At 46.2% G+C, this 16,039-nt stretch overlaps 1 protein-coding gene across 2 annotated transcripts in view; it reads right to left on the minus strand.

The window, feature by feature from the left end:
- PPME1 (protein phosphatase methylesterase 1) overlaps positions 1–16,039 on the minus strand; it is a 26,298-nt gene that overhangs the window by 727 nt on the left and 9,532 nt on the right. For both annotated transcript variants that reach the window (XM_018575315.1, XM_018575316.1), the window contains exons 7-14: positions 14,556–14,710; positions 12,215–12,305; positions 12,017–12,082; positions 11,804–11,933; positions 6,495–6,624; positions 6,322–6,366; positions 3,682–3,746; positions 1,737–1,804 (exon numbers count right to left, since the gene is read on the minus strand). In XM_018575315.1, the coding sequence (XP_018430817.1) occupies positions 1,737–1,804; positions 3,682–3,746; positions 6,322–6,366; positions 6,495–6,624; positions 11,804–11,933; positions 12,017–12,082; positions 12,215–12,305; positions 14,556–14,710 (750 nt within the window). The remainder of the gene's footprint in view (positions 1–1,736; positions 1,805–3,681; positions 3,747–6,321; positions 6,367–6,494; positions 6,625–11,803; positions 11,934–12,016; positions 12,083–12,214; positions 12,306–14,555; positions 14,711–16,039) is intronic.

Consider the following 16,039-nt stretch of genomic DNA (forward strand, 5'->3'; position numbering starts at 1 on the left):
GCAGCGGGAATCATAGGGGACATAAACCAAAGCCTGCAGCCGGCACCAACTAGGGAGAAAAGAGCTGCAGCAGGAGCGAGGAGAAAGGGGATCTGATTTTGAATGAATAATGACAGCTATTCATTTACAAACAACTTGAACTATTAGCTTCTGGTCGACCATGAGCTTACAGCAGAATGAAGTGGAAAAGAGCTGGCACTCGTAGGAATCCTCTTAATGGTGTTTCCTTATTGAAAGAAACGCACTCTTTGTAGCTATTTTAAAGGAGAACTATGGGGTCAGTTCTCCTCAGGGTAACGGGAAAACACAAACTAGCGTCCTCCCGTCACCCTAAGCTCAGTATATAGCGGGCTACAGCTTGCGGTACACTGAGACGCCGCAGCCGGGACGGATCCCGACAGTACTGTCTGGATCCACCCAGCTGCGGGATTGACAGCTGGCTCTGCCTATCTAGAGGCAGAGCCAGCTGTGCCCGCCCCTTCCCCGTCCGTTCCGCCAGTCAGCGCTGGAGGATCGGACAGGGGAATCCCTGCAGGGAGCCGTGAGTGACAGCCACGGCTCTCTGCAGGGATAGATCGTTGAAGTGAGCGAGCAACGGTATGTGTTCGCTCACTTCCCGATCTACTCAGCCGACCTGTGACAGTTTCATTGTCACAGGTCGGCTCAGATTATGAGGCTGAGTGAAAATCACTCGCCTCATAGTTCTCCTTTAATGCCTTTTTAATAAAGAAATGCCATTAAGAGGATTCCTACGAGTGCCAGCTCTTTTCCACTTCATTTCGTTGATTGGGTCCGGCAGAGATTCACGCTGAGCACAGCGGTCCCCGTGGTGTATTGGGTCCGAGTAGGTAGAGCGGCATTATTTTTGCATTGCAAGCTTATAGCAGAAGGGTGAATGCCATCGACGTAAGGCAAACTGAACTGGCCAGCTGGGAAGATTTTGTTCCGCTGTATGCCATAAATCGTTTGCAGGGAAAGGGTTCATGGAATGCGTGACTTTACTAACCAATGGGGAGGCTTGGAAGGAGAAGGAACCCAGCTTGAGTTCTGAAGAGTAGAGATCTGCATAAAACTTTAGCTGCCTATATCTCTGGAATCACTGATGGCTTTAACATGCAGTGACCTTTGCTAATGTATTTTCTCATCAAGAACTCAGTCTCACTTGCCCAGGTTTTAAACAGGCGTACTTTAAAGGAGAACTATGAGGGGGGGTTATCGCTCACCTCATAGTTCTAGCCGACCTGTGACAATGAGACTGCCACAGGTCGGCTCAGTAGATCGGGAGGTGAGCGAACACATACCGGCATTCGCTCACCTCTGGATCCTGTCACGGCTCTCTGCCGTAACAGGGGAGGGGCTGGATTCCCCCCTCCGATCCGCCAGCGCTGACTGGCGGAACGGACGGTGGAGGGGGCGGGTACAGCTGGCTCTGGCTCTAGATAAGCAGAGCCAGCTGTCACTCACGCAGCTGGGCGTATCCCGGCACAATTGTCGGGATCCGCTTCAGCTGTGGCGTCTCAGTATACAGCGAGCAGCAGCTCGCTGTGTACTGCGGCGTCTCAGTATACCACGAGCTACAGCTCGCGGTATACTGAGCCTAGGGTGACGGGAGAATGCTAGTTTGTGTCCTCCCGTTACCCTAAGGAGAACTATGGGGAAAAGCCCTAACCCCATAGTTCTCCTCTAATACTTTAAGGGGTTGAGTGTGGAGCTTTTATTTAAATTCACTTTCTTACCACTGAAAACCGCCAACTGGCTCTGCAAATTGATGTCGAACCAAGAAGGTGGCAACAGCTTCAGCAACCTGCAAAAGAGAGAGAGAGAGAAGTTAAAGCGCAAAAGAATCACACATTGGTTGCGGCATATTTTGGACATCACATGAGTATGCTATAAAACTGAACTGACCAGGCACAGGCATGTGAACAGTTTACCAAACCTGGGATTCTACAATGATTCTACCGTTAAAGCTAAAGTTTAATCTGCTCAATTTGCCTTCCCATCAATAATTAAAATGTTCAATAAAACCTAGACATGTGGCCACCACACCTATAAAAGCTTGTTGGACATTCCAATCTAAAACCATGGCCATTAATATGGAGTTGGCCCCTTTAGTAGCTATAACAGACTCCATTCTTCTGTAAAAGTCTTCTACAAGATTCTGGTGAGTGTCTGTTGGAGTTTTTGCCCTTTCAAACAAAAGAGGTTAGCTACTGATGTTGGATGGGAAGACCTGGCTCGGAATCAGGATTCCAAATGATCCCAAATAGGGTTGCGGTCAGGGCTCTATGCTGGTCACCTCCTCCATACCAGACTGGTCAAACCATGTCTTCATGGAGTTAGCTTTCTACAGAGGGGTACAGTCAGGCCCGGATTCCCCACAAGGACACCGAGGCCCGGCCTCGGGGCGGCGGGGCGCAGAGGGGCGGCAGCTGTGTCCTTGCGGGGAAGTTCCGGCCGTCGGGCGGTAGGTTGCCCTCTCTACATTTAGGCCTTCTTTGTACAAGCAGGACTAAATGTAGAGTGAGGCAGCCGATTGTTCGTTTACATGTGATCTCGGCGATGTCGAGATCACATGTAAACAGTCTGCAGCCTCCTCCCCTCCCCCCTGCACTTACCTCTCTCCTCTGGTTCCGTCCTCCGGGCTCCGAGATAAATAAAAATCTAAAAACAATTATTAAATAAAAAAATTTAAAAGTTTAAAAAAATAAAGCAACAGTAAAAAAAATGAAACTAACCCCGCCTCCCTGCCATCTGGTTGCCATTCTCCATTGGTGGGAAGGGGGGAGGGGGTTGGCGCGGCGCGGGATGGGGGGCGTATCGCAGGAACCTGGCCTTGGGGCGGCAGGGAGAGTAAATCCGGCCCTGGGTACAGTAATGTTGAACAGAAAATGGTCTTCACCAAACACAAGGTTTGAGGCACACGATTGTCTATAATGTCTTTGTATGGTGCAGCATTAACAGTACCCTTCACTGGAAACATCTGAACTCAATTATTTGGAGAGGGGTCCATTTAGTTTAGGCCAGTGATTCTCAACCTGTACTAGTGTGAACGAAAAAAAAAAACACTGGCAGACACAATCTCACACACTCCAAAATGTAATTATTTTTTTAACATTCACCGAGTCTCCTACCTTATAAGAACTGGAGTGGATCCTCAGCCTGGGGTCCAGTGTGGGCTGCTGTGCTGTGACGGAGCTCCATCCATATGTGCATTGCATGTACAGCTCCCTTGCGCGCCCTGTAGAAGTGCTGGGAGCCAGAATATGACATCACCACAGTCCAGGTACCTCTACATGACATGCGAGGGAGCTGTAAGCAATGCACATATTGGATCGAACTCCCTCACGGCCATACCTCACCTCACCCCAAGCTGACACTCCGTGCCAGGCAGCATATTCTGAATGGCTGCTCAGTGCGAGAACGAACAAATGACAGCGGCCTCCTAACTTTTGAATTTTTCTCTAGTGTAGTCTTGGAGCTCAAAAGTATCGGTACATGTACTTGTACCCAGTACTGTACTTGGTATCTGTGCAACCCTAGTCACAACCCACCAATTGAGAATCAAGGGTTTAGGCCATACGGTAGGTGTGATGGTCAAGAGTACACAAACATTTGGCCATTGAGTTTAAGAGTATGAGATAAGATTGGCCAGACATATTAGGATTTTGCTGGTTTTCTTACTTTATCTGGGGCATCTTCATGTACAGCATGACCGCACTGTGGGAGGACCTGCATCTGGAACTTTCCTGTTGGCGAGAACAAACAAGATGCTGTAAGCTGCCTAAGCACAGGAAACAGGAACACGATAAATGCACGGGGGACCTTAATGAACCTGCTGGCTAATCTGAATACACTTTCAAAAAAATGCTGCCACTGAGCGTATTATAAGCTATAAGGAACTCCAGTGAATCCTTTATGGATACAGCGGGCAGAAAAGCTGCAAACTAGGTCAGGTCTGAACTGCAGCCTGTGTCCCTGTTGGGGAGATTTCCCCTCACTTCCTGTCCTGATGAGAAAGATGTGGGTTTGCCTTATGTTTAGAAGGAGGGCTGCGGAAGGAGAGAGACTCTCCATGTACTCACAGAGAAATGTAAAGGGGGACTTTAATTAATATATCATTAATGTGTATGTAAACCTATTAGAATTCCTTACTGCATATGAAAAATAAAGCTGCACCCCAGGAAATATCTATTGTTTAAACTTAAATTGGTCTAACTTGGTTACATCGAATTCTTCATATCTCACATCTGGAGGGCCACTGAGGATGCAGAAAATCACAATCAGCGTTAGTCTCTTACAGGTGCTGCTCAAGCAACTTGCCATCTTTTAAATTGCAAGCTCTCACGGTCAGGACCCTCCTAGCCATCTTGTTTTGATTTGTATTGTAACTATAATTGTCTTCCTTATATTGTAAATCACAGGAGCTATATAAATCCTGAATAATAATAATAATCTGTATACTGAAGACAGGGAGTCACACGCTCGGCAACTCCGCCATTCAGAGAACGTCTTGTATTCAGTGAATAATAGGCACTCTACCATTGGATGAGAAGCAGATCGGGAAGTCATCTGCCCAGACAGCAAGTCACTTGAGCAGCACCCAGAAGAGATCGGAGATCAGGATCGTCTCTTCATGGGGAGTAAAAGGAAGTTCATGGCTTAGTCCTAGGGAAAAACTGGAGCATGCCCATTGAGAGTGGAAATGCTAAAGATGAAGGATTGGCTGGAATAACATTTCCATTCCGAATAAGAAATGACAGCATCAACCAGGTATTTACTACCCAAGATTGCAGAAGCGCACAGTCAGAGCAATTCGTTTTAGAGCCATTTTATTTGTTTTGCTGACACTTTAAAAGTATTTTATTAAAATGCAAGCAGTGTGCGCAACCGACTTTGACTTGGTACCAGCCTCTAGTAATCTGCCTGCCGAATCTAGCTCAGGGACTGCTCCTCTCAGAGATCAGGGATTCCATTCAGCACATGCAAAGAAACAGAAAGCAGAGCGCCGCCTCCATGTGTAAATTTATTAGATATATATACAGGCAGTCCCCGAGTTACGAACGTCCGACTTATGGACAATCCGTACTTACGAACCGGGGTCCACAGTTCTCCTAAATATACCGGCAGCTGCCATTGGAAATATCCAATAGCAGGCTGGCTATTGCTCTAAGCATTAAAATAAAATTTTAAAAAAAGTGTAATAAAATTAAAAAGACAAAATAAATGTTAAAAAAGTTAAATAAATAAAAATTTTAAATGCAAAAAAAATAATAAAGTAAAATGGTGTATAGAAAAAGTAGTCTTATATGCCAGCATATACAGTATATATATATATGTGTGTATATAAAGATATATACAGACAGTCCCTGGGTTACAAACAAGATAGGGACTGTAGGTTTGTTCTTAAGTTGAATTTGTATGCAAGTTGGAACAGGTAAATTTTTTAAGTGTATCTCCAGCCAAAAAAGTGTTTTTTTTTGTATTGGATAGCATAGGGAAGGGTTTACCCCATGTAAAGTTTGTTTTGCTGTGTGTGTGCCCCGTTCAGAAGATTTCACCTCACTTTCTGTCCCTGTGACAATTGGATTTAGAAAATTTTGGGTTGTCGTGGAAACAAGAATTGGTGATAAAGCTTCAGTGGAGACACATTTTTCCCCATGATAGCTCTTACAGGAGTGAATTTCCCTGCCTAGTTGTAGATTTCCTCTCACGTCCTGTTGTTTCAAGGACAGGAAGTGAGATCAAAGCTTTCTAATAATGATACAGACAGCAGTGAAAACCTCACAGTGACTCGGAAGAAGAAGTGAGCACCCCTCATCAGCACACCTAACAAGAGCCAACTTCCTGTAATGTACGTACAGTACCACGAACCAGACCCAAAAAAGCGAGCACTCCTCGTCTGCACTAGAATTACAACCACCCCTGCTGTACAGTAATAGCCGCCGTTTGTAAGAAGGAGTCGTATGTAGGTCGGATGTATGTAACCCTGGGACTGCCTGTACTCACAAATGTAGATGAGCAAACGCTTTATCGTCACACTTTCAGCCGCTGTGTGCCTTGGTTCGAACCAAGGCACACAGCGGCCGGAGCTGTCAGGAATGTGACCAAGGCTCGTTGTACCTGTAGTCAGGGCGAATCCCCCTCTGTGGTTCCATTGTGACCAGTTGAAAGTGTGACGATAAAGCGTTCGCCCATTTACACTTGTGAATATATATTTTTATCTGTTCTTGTACATCTAAGAAATGATTTTACACATGAACGTGGCGCTCTGCTTTCTGTTTCTTTGTAGATGTAGTTAAGCGCACGGAGTAATAGTCTTACCCTGCATCTGTCCTATCGTGAGGTCTTTATCCAGCCTGTCAACTCCTAAAAGAGGGGTAAACAAAGACAATTAACAGAAACCAATAGGATGCATCTGAAGATATGGCAGTTACAGAACTATAAGCAGATAATGAAGATCGGACTATACCATGCACAATGTGGGGGTGGCTCACCTGCCAGGAGGAGCTGTTTAGGGATTGGGCAGCTGAGGAAGAGGTTGGAGAGCCCCCGGAACCAGCCATCCCAGTATTTCTCAGTTTTAGATAGGTCAACCCTCCAGGTATAAGGACGTTCTTTCTTGGTCTAAACGACGGAAATTAAAAATGGAAAAATTAAACAATACGGTACCTGAAACAAGGCGTGTTATACGTACATGCCGATTACTAAAACTGGCCATGGACATCATGTGAGTCTGACAGGCAGAGATATACAGGTGAAACTCGAATAATTAGAATATCGTGCAAAGTTCATTTATTTCACTAATGCAACTTAAAAGGTGAAACTAATATATGAGAGAGACTCATTACATGCAAAGCAAGATGGTTCAAGCCGTGATTTGTCATCATTGTGATGATTATGGCTTACAGCTCATGAAAACCCCAAGAACCCCAAATCCACAACCTCAAAAAAGTAGATTATTACATGCAATCAATAAAACAAGGATTGTACATAGAACAATATCAGACCTCTGAAAAGTACAAGCATGCATATGTACTCAGTACTTGGTTTGGGCCCCTTTTGCAGCACTTACTGCAATTACTTTTGCACGATATTCTAATTATTTGAGTTTCACCTGTACACTCACCGGCCACTTTATTAGGTACACCTTGCTAGTACCGGGTTCGACCCCCTTCAGAACTGCCTTCATTCTTTGTGGCATAGATTCAACAAGGTGTTGGAAACATTCCTCAGAGATTTTGGTCCATAGTGACATGATAGCATCACTGGCCCAAAGTGTGCCAAGGAAATATCCCCCACACCATTACACCACCACCACCACCCATCCATGCTTTCATGTTGTTCACGCCAAATTCTGACCCTACCATCCGAATGTCGCCGCTGAAATGGAGACTCATCAGACCAGGCAACCTTTTTCCAATCTTCTATAATCCAATGTTGGTGAGCCTGTGCGAATTGTAGCCTCCGTTTCCTGTTCTTAGCTGACAGAAGTGACCCCCGGTGTGGTCTTCTGCTGCTGTAGCCCACCTGATACAAGGTTGGACGTGTTGTGCGTTCAGAGATGGTATTCTGCATCCCTCGGATGTAATGAGTTGTCATTTGAGTTACTGTTGCCTTTCTATCATCTCAAACCAGTCTGCCCATTCTCCTCTGACATCAACAAGGCATTTACATCCACACAACTGCCACTCACGGGAGATTTTCTGTTTTGCGGACCATTCTCTGTAAACCCCGAGAGATGGTTGTTGGTGAAAATACCAACAGATCAGCAGTTTCTGAAATATTCAGAGCAGCCCGTCTGGCACCAACAACCATGCCACGTTCAAAGTCACTGAAATACCCTTTCTTCCCCATAATGATGCTCGGTTTGAACTTCAGCAAGTCGTCTTCGCCACGTCTAGATGCCTAAATGCATTGCTGACATGTGATTGGCTGATTAGCAATTTGCGTTACCAAGCAATCGAACAGGTGTTCCTAATAAAGTGTACAATCGCGCTATGGCTGTATCTGGGTTGGCCAGTACTTTACTAAACACAAATTTGGTGACAGAGTAATTTCAGTGGGTCACCGGCACACACAAAGTAAAGTTCCGATATCAATGTCTCGTTCATATGTTTATTGAAGAATGTCACATCATGTCCTCTGATGAAGGGTCCCTGCGAGGTCCCGAAATGTTAGCGTCAGAGGACAACACGCGACATTCTTCAAAAAACATATCAACGAGATATTGATTCTTAGCAACGAGTGGACGCTGGGGGCGAGTCTACCGCCGACGGCGCAGTTTATTATGGAATCCCGACAGGGATCGTATGCACCGCCCTCCACGCTACATTGATGGCTACGGCAATCGGGGATGTTGTAAGATCGGCAAGGTGATCTGATGACAGGGAGTCCTGCATAGAGAACGATTATAGGACTAGAATATTGATCAATGTTCCTTTTTATGTATTACGTTTTATTTCACTTCACTTTGTTTGGGCATGTGCTACCTTTTGAATTTTGGCGGGAACGACGTTAGTATAACGCCATGGGCTTCCCTATTTGCACCTGGATTGATGTGTATTTATATCTGCATGTGTATTGATGTACTTTGTCACTGTGTCGCTCTGACGAAGGATCCCTGCGTGGACCCGATACGTTAGCACTTTATGACGTTATGTGACATTTTGCACTTTATAAAAGATATCAATGGGATATTGATATTCGATGCCCCGAGTGTGTGCCGGTGACATATTTGAATTTACTGCTGATGTTTGCACGGCGCCATCCGTGCGGTCACCTCGAGCACCACGCATGCCTTTTGAATTGTAAGACCGTAGGGGTGCGGATGGTACTTGGATTTAGCTTCTGGGGACATGACGCGACATTCTTCAATATGTGCGGTCACCTCGAGCACCACGCATGCCTTTTGAATTGTAAGACCGTAGGGGTGCGGATGGTACTTGGATTTAGCTTCTGAGGACATGACGCGACATTCTTCAATAAACATATCAACGAGATATTGATACTGGAACTTTTCTTTGTGTGTGCCGGTGACCCGCTGAAATTACTGAGTTTTACATGATGCCATCCATGTGATCACCGTGAGCACCACTGACATTGCAAGGTTGTAAGACCGTAAGGAGTGCAGGGGGTTCTTGGAAATAATTTGGTGACTGTTCATGTTCCCACCATGGAGAGGAGTAGGGAAGGTATAACTCACACCTCCATCATTAGCTTATCACGAGGGAAAACGTTAGCATTCCAACCTGTCTGGCTGCTGTCACCTCACTTCAGCCTCACCAAGTGGTGTCTGTCTGTGACCCAGAGACAATGCAATGTCAACAGATCTAAAGATGGTCATTTATGGTCTATGGGTCCCTGAATGCCCAACTGCGCGTGCAAGACAAAAAAAAAAATACAATACAATGGCAGTATACAATGTACAGTAAACTGTAAAGAGTGGAGCAGCATGCGGTATAGAATGTACAGCACATTGTAAAGACTGAAGCAGTATGCAGTACAGAATGAACGACAAATTGTATAGACCAGGGGTGGGCAAACTTTGGCCCTCCAGCTGTTGTGAAACTACAAATCCCATGAGGCATTGCAAGTTTCTCACAGGCACAACTCCCGGAGAAAGATGCATGACAGGATTTAGAGTTTCACACCCCTGGTATAGAGTGAAGTGATGTGCAGTACAGAAAGTACAACATAGTGCAGGGGGTAGCCAAACTCCGGCCCTCCAGCTGTGGTAAAACTACAAATCCCATGATGCATCTCTCTCCGGGAGTCATGTCTGTGAGAACCTTGTAATGCCTCGTGGGATTTGTAGTTCCACCACAGCTGGAGGGCCGGAGTGTGGCTACCCCTGACATAGTGCATAGAGGGAGCGGTGTGTGGTATAAAATGCACAGAATGTACTGTACAGTGTATAGAGTGGAGCAGCGTGAGGTACAGAATGTAGAGAAAGCATTAAGTGAACCAATATGCAGATATAGAATTTACAACATAGAGGGAGCAGGGTATGGTATAAAATGCACAGGATTGTCTCTTAGGCCTGGTTCACACCTGTACGTTTTGTAGCGCGTTCAACGCTCTACAAAACGCTCAAACATGAAAATCCCATTGTTTTCTATGGGTATGGTTCACACCTTGCCGTATTTCAGCCCGTCTGAACGCGCTACAATACGGCCTACGCCTGAAAAGGTACAGGAGCTTCTTTGCGGCGTTTTTGTTGCGCGTTTCCATTGGGATACAGCCGAGTAACCCTCGGAAATCGCCGCGGTAAAAACGCGCGACAAACGCACATATTCGATACGCCTAGGTGTGAACAGAGCCTAAAGTGGAGGGGCGTGCAGTACAGCATGTATGGTATTGTGTATAGATTTGGGTGGTGTAGCATATCCTTACACAGTATCCACAGTACAGCCATGCAGAGTAATGAACACACTGTACAGTACAAAGTAAAAAATGGGAGCTGTGTGGAGTATATAAGATAAATAACTATGTAGAGTAGAGTAGTGTGGTCTCAAAGCAGAAAGTTTAGGATAATAGGAACAACTACGGCCAACTATGGGAACCCAGACAAATGGTGCATAAGCCCTCCTTACCATCTTGTCTTGAATTGTATTGTGATTGTAATGTCTTCCTTATATTGTAAAGCGCTGCGCACACTGTTGGCGCTATATAAATCCTGTCTAATAATAATAAGCAGATGGGCAGAATGAGTGTGTTACACAAAGGTGAGAAAGAGTTAATAATGACCCATCACTTACTGCCCTCCCTACAGATCTGAATGCCATACTTATCCTGCAGCTTGTTACTTCAGGTCCCCTGGTACCTGGCTGGGCACAGACACTTTGGTAGGCCCCATATAATACCAGCACAGGCACCCTCAATCTATATCCATTGGTTGCCTTGTGCCGAGCCAGGGGCACACCTCGACTACTTCATAGCCCTGGATCCAAGAGCCCAAGTACTCCCCTGCCTCCTTGGTCTAGTATAGATGCTGTGTGAACCACTCATCAGTCTCTGATTTATAATCATGTGACAGTCCATGTACCCATTGCACTCCTGACCGCTCATCCATCAGAATAACATGGGTGCATCGGTAGTCGACGGATGGCCACCGCCTCAGTGATACAAAAGAATATGGACACCGGCACTCCGACAGCAGGTAGCATACGTCTTTTTATTGACGTACATGCAAAAAAAGTAGCATAGCACTGAGTGTGCTATGCTACTGGACCCAGGGCCTCTGCTGTAGCTGGCGGTGGTTCTACCTGTTGAGCCACCTTAGAACCTTGGATAGCTCCTTGCCTGATCTCCTGTGTAATCCTCAGTTAAACCGAGTTTCTGCTGAACTCTGAACTTCTTGCTCCCCTCTTGAACTTCCTATTTAAGCCACGCCTCTGCACTTCCTGTTTGCCAGATTATTGTGCTCCCGACAATATCTTGCTTCCTGCTCCCTCTGTGATACAATCCGCTCGGACTACTACCCGTGTACCGACCTTTGGCTGCTGATTCACAGACTACTCTCATCGTCTGCTGCTTCGTACCCGATACCTTTGGCTACTGACCTCGGCTTGTTCGCTGACTACGCTTCTGCCTGCTCGTCCACTACTACCCTCTGCTTGTGTACTAAACCCGGCCTGTTATACCACGAATTTGCCTGCTGCTTCAGCGACTGAACTCCGAGCCTGATCCCAGATCGTGACACGGTGTCCATATTCTTTTGCTTTATAATCATCTCGCCAGAATCACTCAGGCAGGTACAAACTCTACGGGCAAAACCGTGAAAACATCCCACACTCCTACCTACCTCAGTATCATCCTCCTTCTTTCTCTTATTAATGGTCTGTCCTCCATTCTCGTCCTCCTCCTCATCCTCTTCTTCGATGATACCTCCTACTATAGCTTTGGGTCCCTCAGAACTGGAGTCTTCTTCACATCTATGGAGCAGAGAGAAGTTCTCATGGTAAGTAAAATTGAGGAAACTCAGAGCTCCCGTTCGATGTTTCAGCTCAATACTCACTGCTTGACCTGTCCGCCCATGGAGACCCGGGCTGAGTCCACATTCCTGATCTGACCGCTCTTCACACTATGGAAAGTAAAGGAGAACTGTTCTAAACATTTTTGTTTTCTGCTATCTATACATGCATCAATGCGCCAATCTAAAACCTCTGGATTTTTTAGCAACTTGCAATTTTTGTTTGTACTATTGATCACTGACCTCCATTCTATGGCATTCTCCAGTGATTTGAAGGTTTTGGGGCGGCTGCGGAGGAAGTTCTGCATGCTATTTAGTGCATCCATGGCTGTGCCTGGAAAACAAATGCAAAAACTCATAAATCCTGTAGTACTCCTTACCGGAAATCCCCAAAAAAGTAAATGGGTGCTTGAAATGACAGCGGATGGCGCCGCACACAAAACAGCTTAAAATGTAGATGTCACCAGCACACCAGCAGCTCCCCTTCATTAGGCTCAGAGTAGACAACTCTGAGCCTGATGAAGGGGGCCCTGTGCGGCCCCGAAAGTGCTTGTTATTCTGAGTGACATGTATTAACCACTTGAAGTCCGCGGTGTTAAACCCACTTCCCATCCAGGCCATTTTTCAGTATTCAGCGCTGCGGTACTTTGACATTTATTCCGTCATACAACGCTGTAGTGAAATACATTTTATACCCTTTTTTGGGGACAGATAGCGCTTTCTTTTGGTGGTATTTAATCACCACTGGGGGTTTTATTTTTTACTATATTAAGGAAAAATTACCGAAATTATTTTTAAAAAAAGTTTCCCCCTATATTAAATGATAAAACATTTATTATTACCACTTTTTTTGTAAAATATAAAAGACGGGGTCACGTCGGGTAAAAAGACACCAAACATGTCAAGCCTTAAAATTGCGTGCTCGCGCGAAACCTAAAAAAACTACAATAACCAAAATTGGCAATAGGCGACACTTTAAAAGCTTTTACCGCTCATCAATTTAGTGTTATCAGTGATTGATGGCCCTAAAATGATTGCTCTCACCCAGACGTTCGCGGTGATATGTAACGCGTGTAGCGCAATTGTCGTTTTCGCGCCCTGGTGCACCGGACGCGTATTTACGTTTATAGGTGTGTAAACGTGGGGGTGGGGGACTTTTTGGTTTTTTTTTAAACTCTTTTTATGTTTTTTTACACTTAATGTCATTGCTATTACATAGGGGGATAACAATCCCCCTATATAATAGAAAAGGCACACTGATAGGTCCTCTTTATGGAGACATTAGGGGTCTCCAAGACCCCTAATGTCACCTGGGGACCCCAAAAGAAGCTGATGAAGCAGAGATCTGCTTCATCAGCTTCTTCTCTCTGGCTATAGCAGCCAGATGACTGACAGGTGAATGCGGAAGTGATGTAATACACATCACTTCCGCATTCACAGCACGGAAGGAGTTCAGCAAGGAGGAAGATGCTGATCTCCCTCCCATCTTACCTCCCGACACCCTCCCGAGCCGGCCCGGGCCGCAGATGGGGCAGCGGATCCCGGGATTGAAGGTGAGGGGTCAGGAGGGGGTCACGCAGCCAGCAGATACACACGATCGGCAGGCTATAGAGCCGCCGATTGTGTGTATGTGAAACAGCCGGTAATGTTTTTTTGCAACGGGCGGACGGCAAGTGGTTAATAAATGGATTTGCACTGACTTATGAGCTTCTGTCGTGCTGGTGACATCTACATTTTAAGCTGGAAAACAAATGCAACACTTTGAGTTTTGATTGTACATTGATTTCCAAAAAACTATGACTCTAACAACCCGAATCACATCCAGACAATGGAGAGAAATGTCTTTCTACAACTAGAGCTGGACGGATAGACTGGAGAACAATATTCTGGTTGAGGTGTAAGGCAGAATTGCCTTTGGCAAGAAAAGAAAACCTGAACCTTAAAACCACCTTGTCCCTATGCAAGCTCAGAAAGGTGCTTGCCGGATCAAGCCAAAGGGAGTAAACATTGCCTTTTACAAGTGATGGCTACAAGAAATACCCCCTCCTTGGAGGGAGGAGTGAGAGAGAGGCTGCTGGGTTCACACTTGGGCGTATTTTTTCAGCTTGTTTTTTTCGTGTTTTTTAGCACGTTTTTCCGTTCAGTGAAACGCGCGTTTCACTGGAGGTATGATTTTTTTCCCCCTTATTTTCTTTTTTTTTCACTTTCAAACTTCCCGCCGGCTCCGCCCCCCCCTGCGACGTGGCCGCTCGCAAGGGACGGAACCCGGAAATCGGCAGCCGCCGGAGGACACAGCGGGGGTCGCGGACAAGGTAAGGCCTACGCTGTATTCCCGAGTGTGGCTCGGGGGTACCGCTTTGTTAACCCCCGAGCCACACTTGGGAATACCAATGGAAACGCGTGGAAATACGCCAAGGTGGGAACCGTGCCCGTAGGGAAGTATGGGATTTCACTGTTTGAGCGTTTTACAGCGCGTCGATCAGCGCTGTAAAACGCCGAGGTGTGAACCCGGCCAGAGAGAAATGTCTTATGTAGGTGCAAACAGTGGCCTGAAAAGTAAAAAGACCAATGTGTTGGTGCTCACCTTCTACAACATCAATCATACAGAGTCCCAGCAAACTCGGCGTGTGATTAGCAACTGAAGTGTGTACGGCAATAGCTCCGCCCATGCTGTGACCAATGAGCATAATAGGAGGCGCCAGATCCCCGTACAAAGCTTCCACCACATTCCCGATGTCCCTGGTCAATGACAAATTAACAAACGTCTTTCATTTAGTATTTCAGAAAAGGGAAAAATACAAATACAACTGAATGTTACTGAGGCAAAGATTGAAGGCCCACCTACCTTGCAAAATATTAGACTGTGTTATCTGTAAGGGCCCGTTCACACCAGGGCGGTTCGGCCGCGCGGATCCGCCGACATGAACGATCCCATACATTGCTATGGGGACCGTTCATATGCCCGCACAATGCGAACTGCCTCCCGCCCAAAGTGCTCCCTGACCCTAGTTCGTCGCACTGATCAGTGCGGTTTCCATACAGCTTTCAATGAAATCGCGCTTTTAATTGCGTTTCAGAAAAATGTACAAGTTCTTGTTGCACTCCTTACCGGAAATCCCAAATGATAAGGGAGGGTGCTTGGAATGATTGCGGATGGCGCCGCGGTAAGCATAAGATTTGAAGAATGTCACCAGCACACCAAAGATCCTTCAAGAGTCATCAAATGTTCATTTATTGAACAAGTTGTCAAAAAATAGGAACATTTGGTGATTCTTGAAGGATCTTTGGTGTGCTGGTGACATTCTTCAAATCTTTTAATTGTGTTTCGGCGCTGAAACCTCGCTGATCTGCAACCGTCCTGGTGTGAATGAGGCCTAAAGCAGGGATAGCCAACCGTCATCCCTCCAGCTATTGTGGAACTACAAGTCCCATGAGGCATTGCAAGACTGACAACCACAGGCATGACTCCCAGAGGCCGAGGCAAGATGGGATTTGGAGTGTCACAACAGCTGGAGGGCCCAAGTTTGGCTAGCCCTGCTGTAAAGGGTTAATAATACCTGTAAATATGTTTAATATATGAATTTCTTTTATTAATTTACCGGCCTACGTTTACATGCAGACCAAGTTGCCCAGTAAAAGTGAGTCACAGTGGAAAATACCTTCCCCCAACATTTCCCTTGAGATTGATAACACAACTATCCTCCCCCTCCCGCCAAGGTGCTAGGTGTCATCCTGGACTCAGACCTCACCTTTCTCCCCCACATCCAATCGCTATCCAAATCCTGACGCCTTCACCTTCGTAACCTCTCCAAAATACGCCCCTTCCTCACCAATGACACCGCTAAACTACTCATCCACTCCCTTGTTATCTCTCGTCTTGACTATTGTAACTCCCTCCTCATTGGCCTTCCACTACACAGGCTCCTCCCCCCTTCAGTCTATCATGTATGCAGCTACTAGACTCATCCACCTGACCAACGGCTCAGTGTCTGCAACCCCCCTCTGCCAATCCCTGCACTGGCTTCCATCCCCCGCCCCCCCTCTGCCAATCCCTGCACTGGCTTCCAA

This window comes from Nanorana parkeri, unplaced genomic scaffold (genome assembly GCF_000935625.1).
Source record: "Nanorana parkeri isolate BGI_ZX_2015 unplaced genomic scaffold, ASM93562v1 scaffold3782, whole genome shotgun sequence".
Lineage (NCBI taxonomy): Eukaryota > Metazoa > Chordata > Amphibia > Anura > Dicroglossidae > Nanorana > Nanorana parkeri.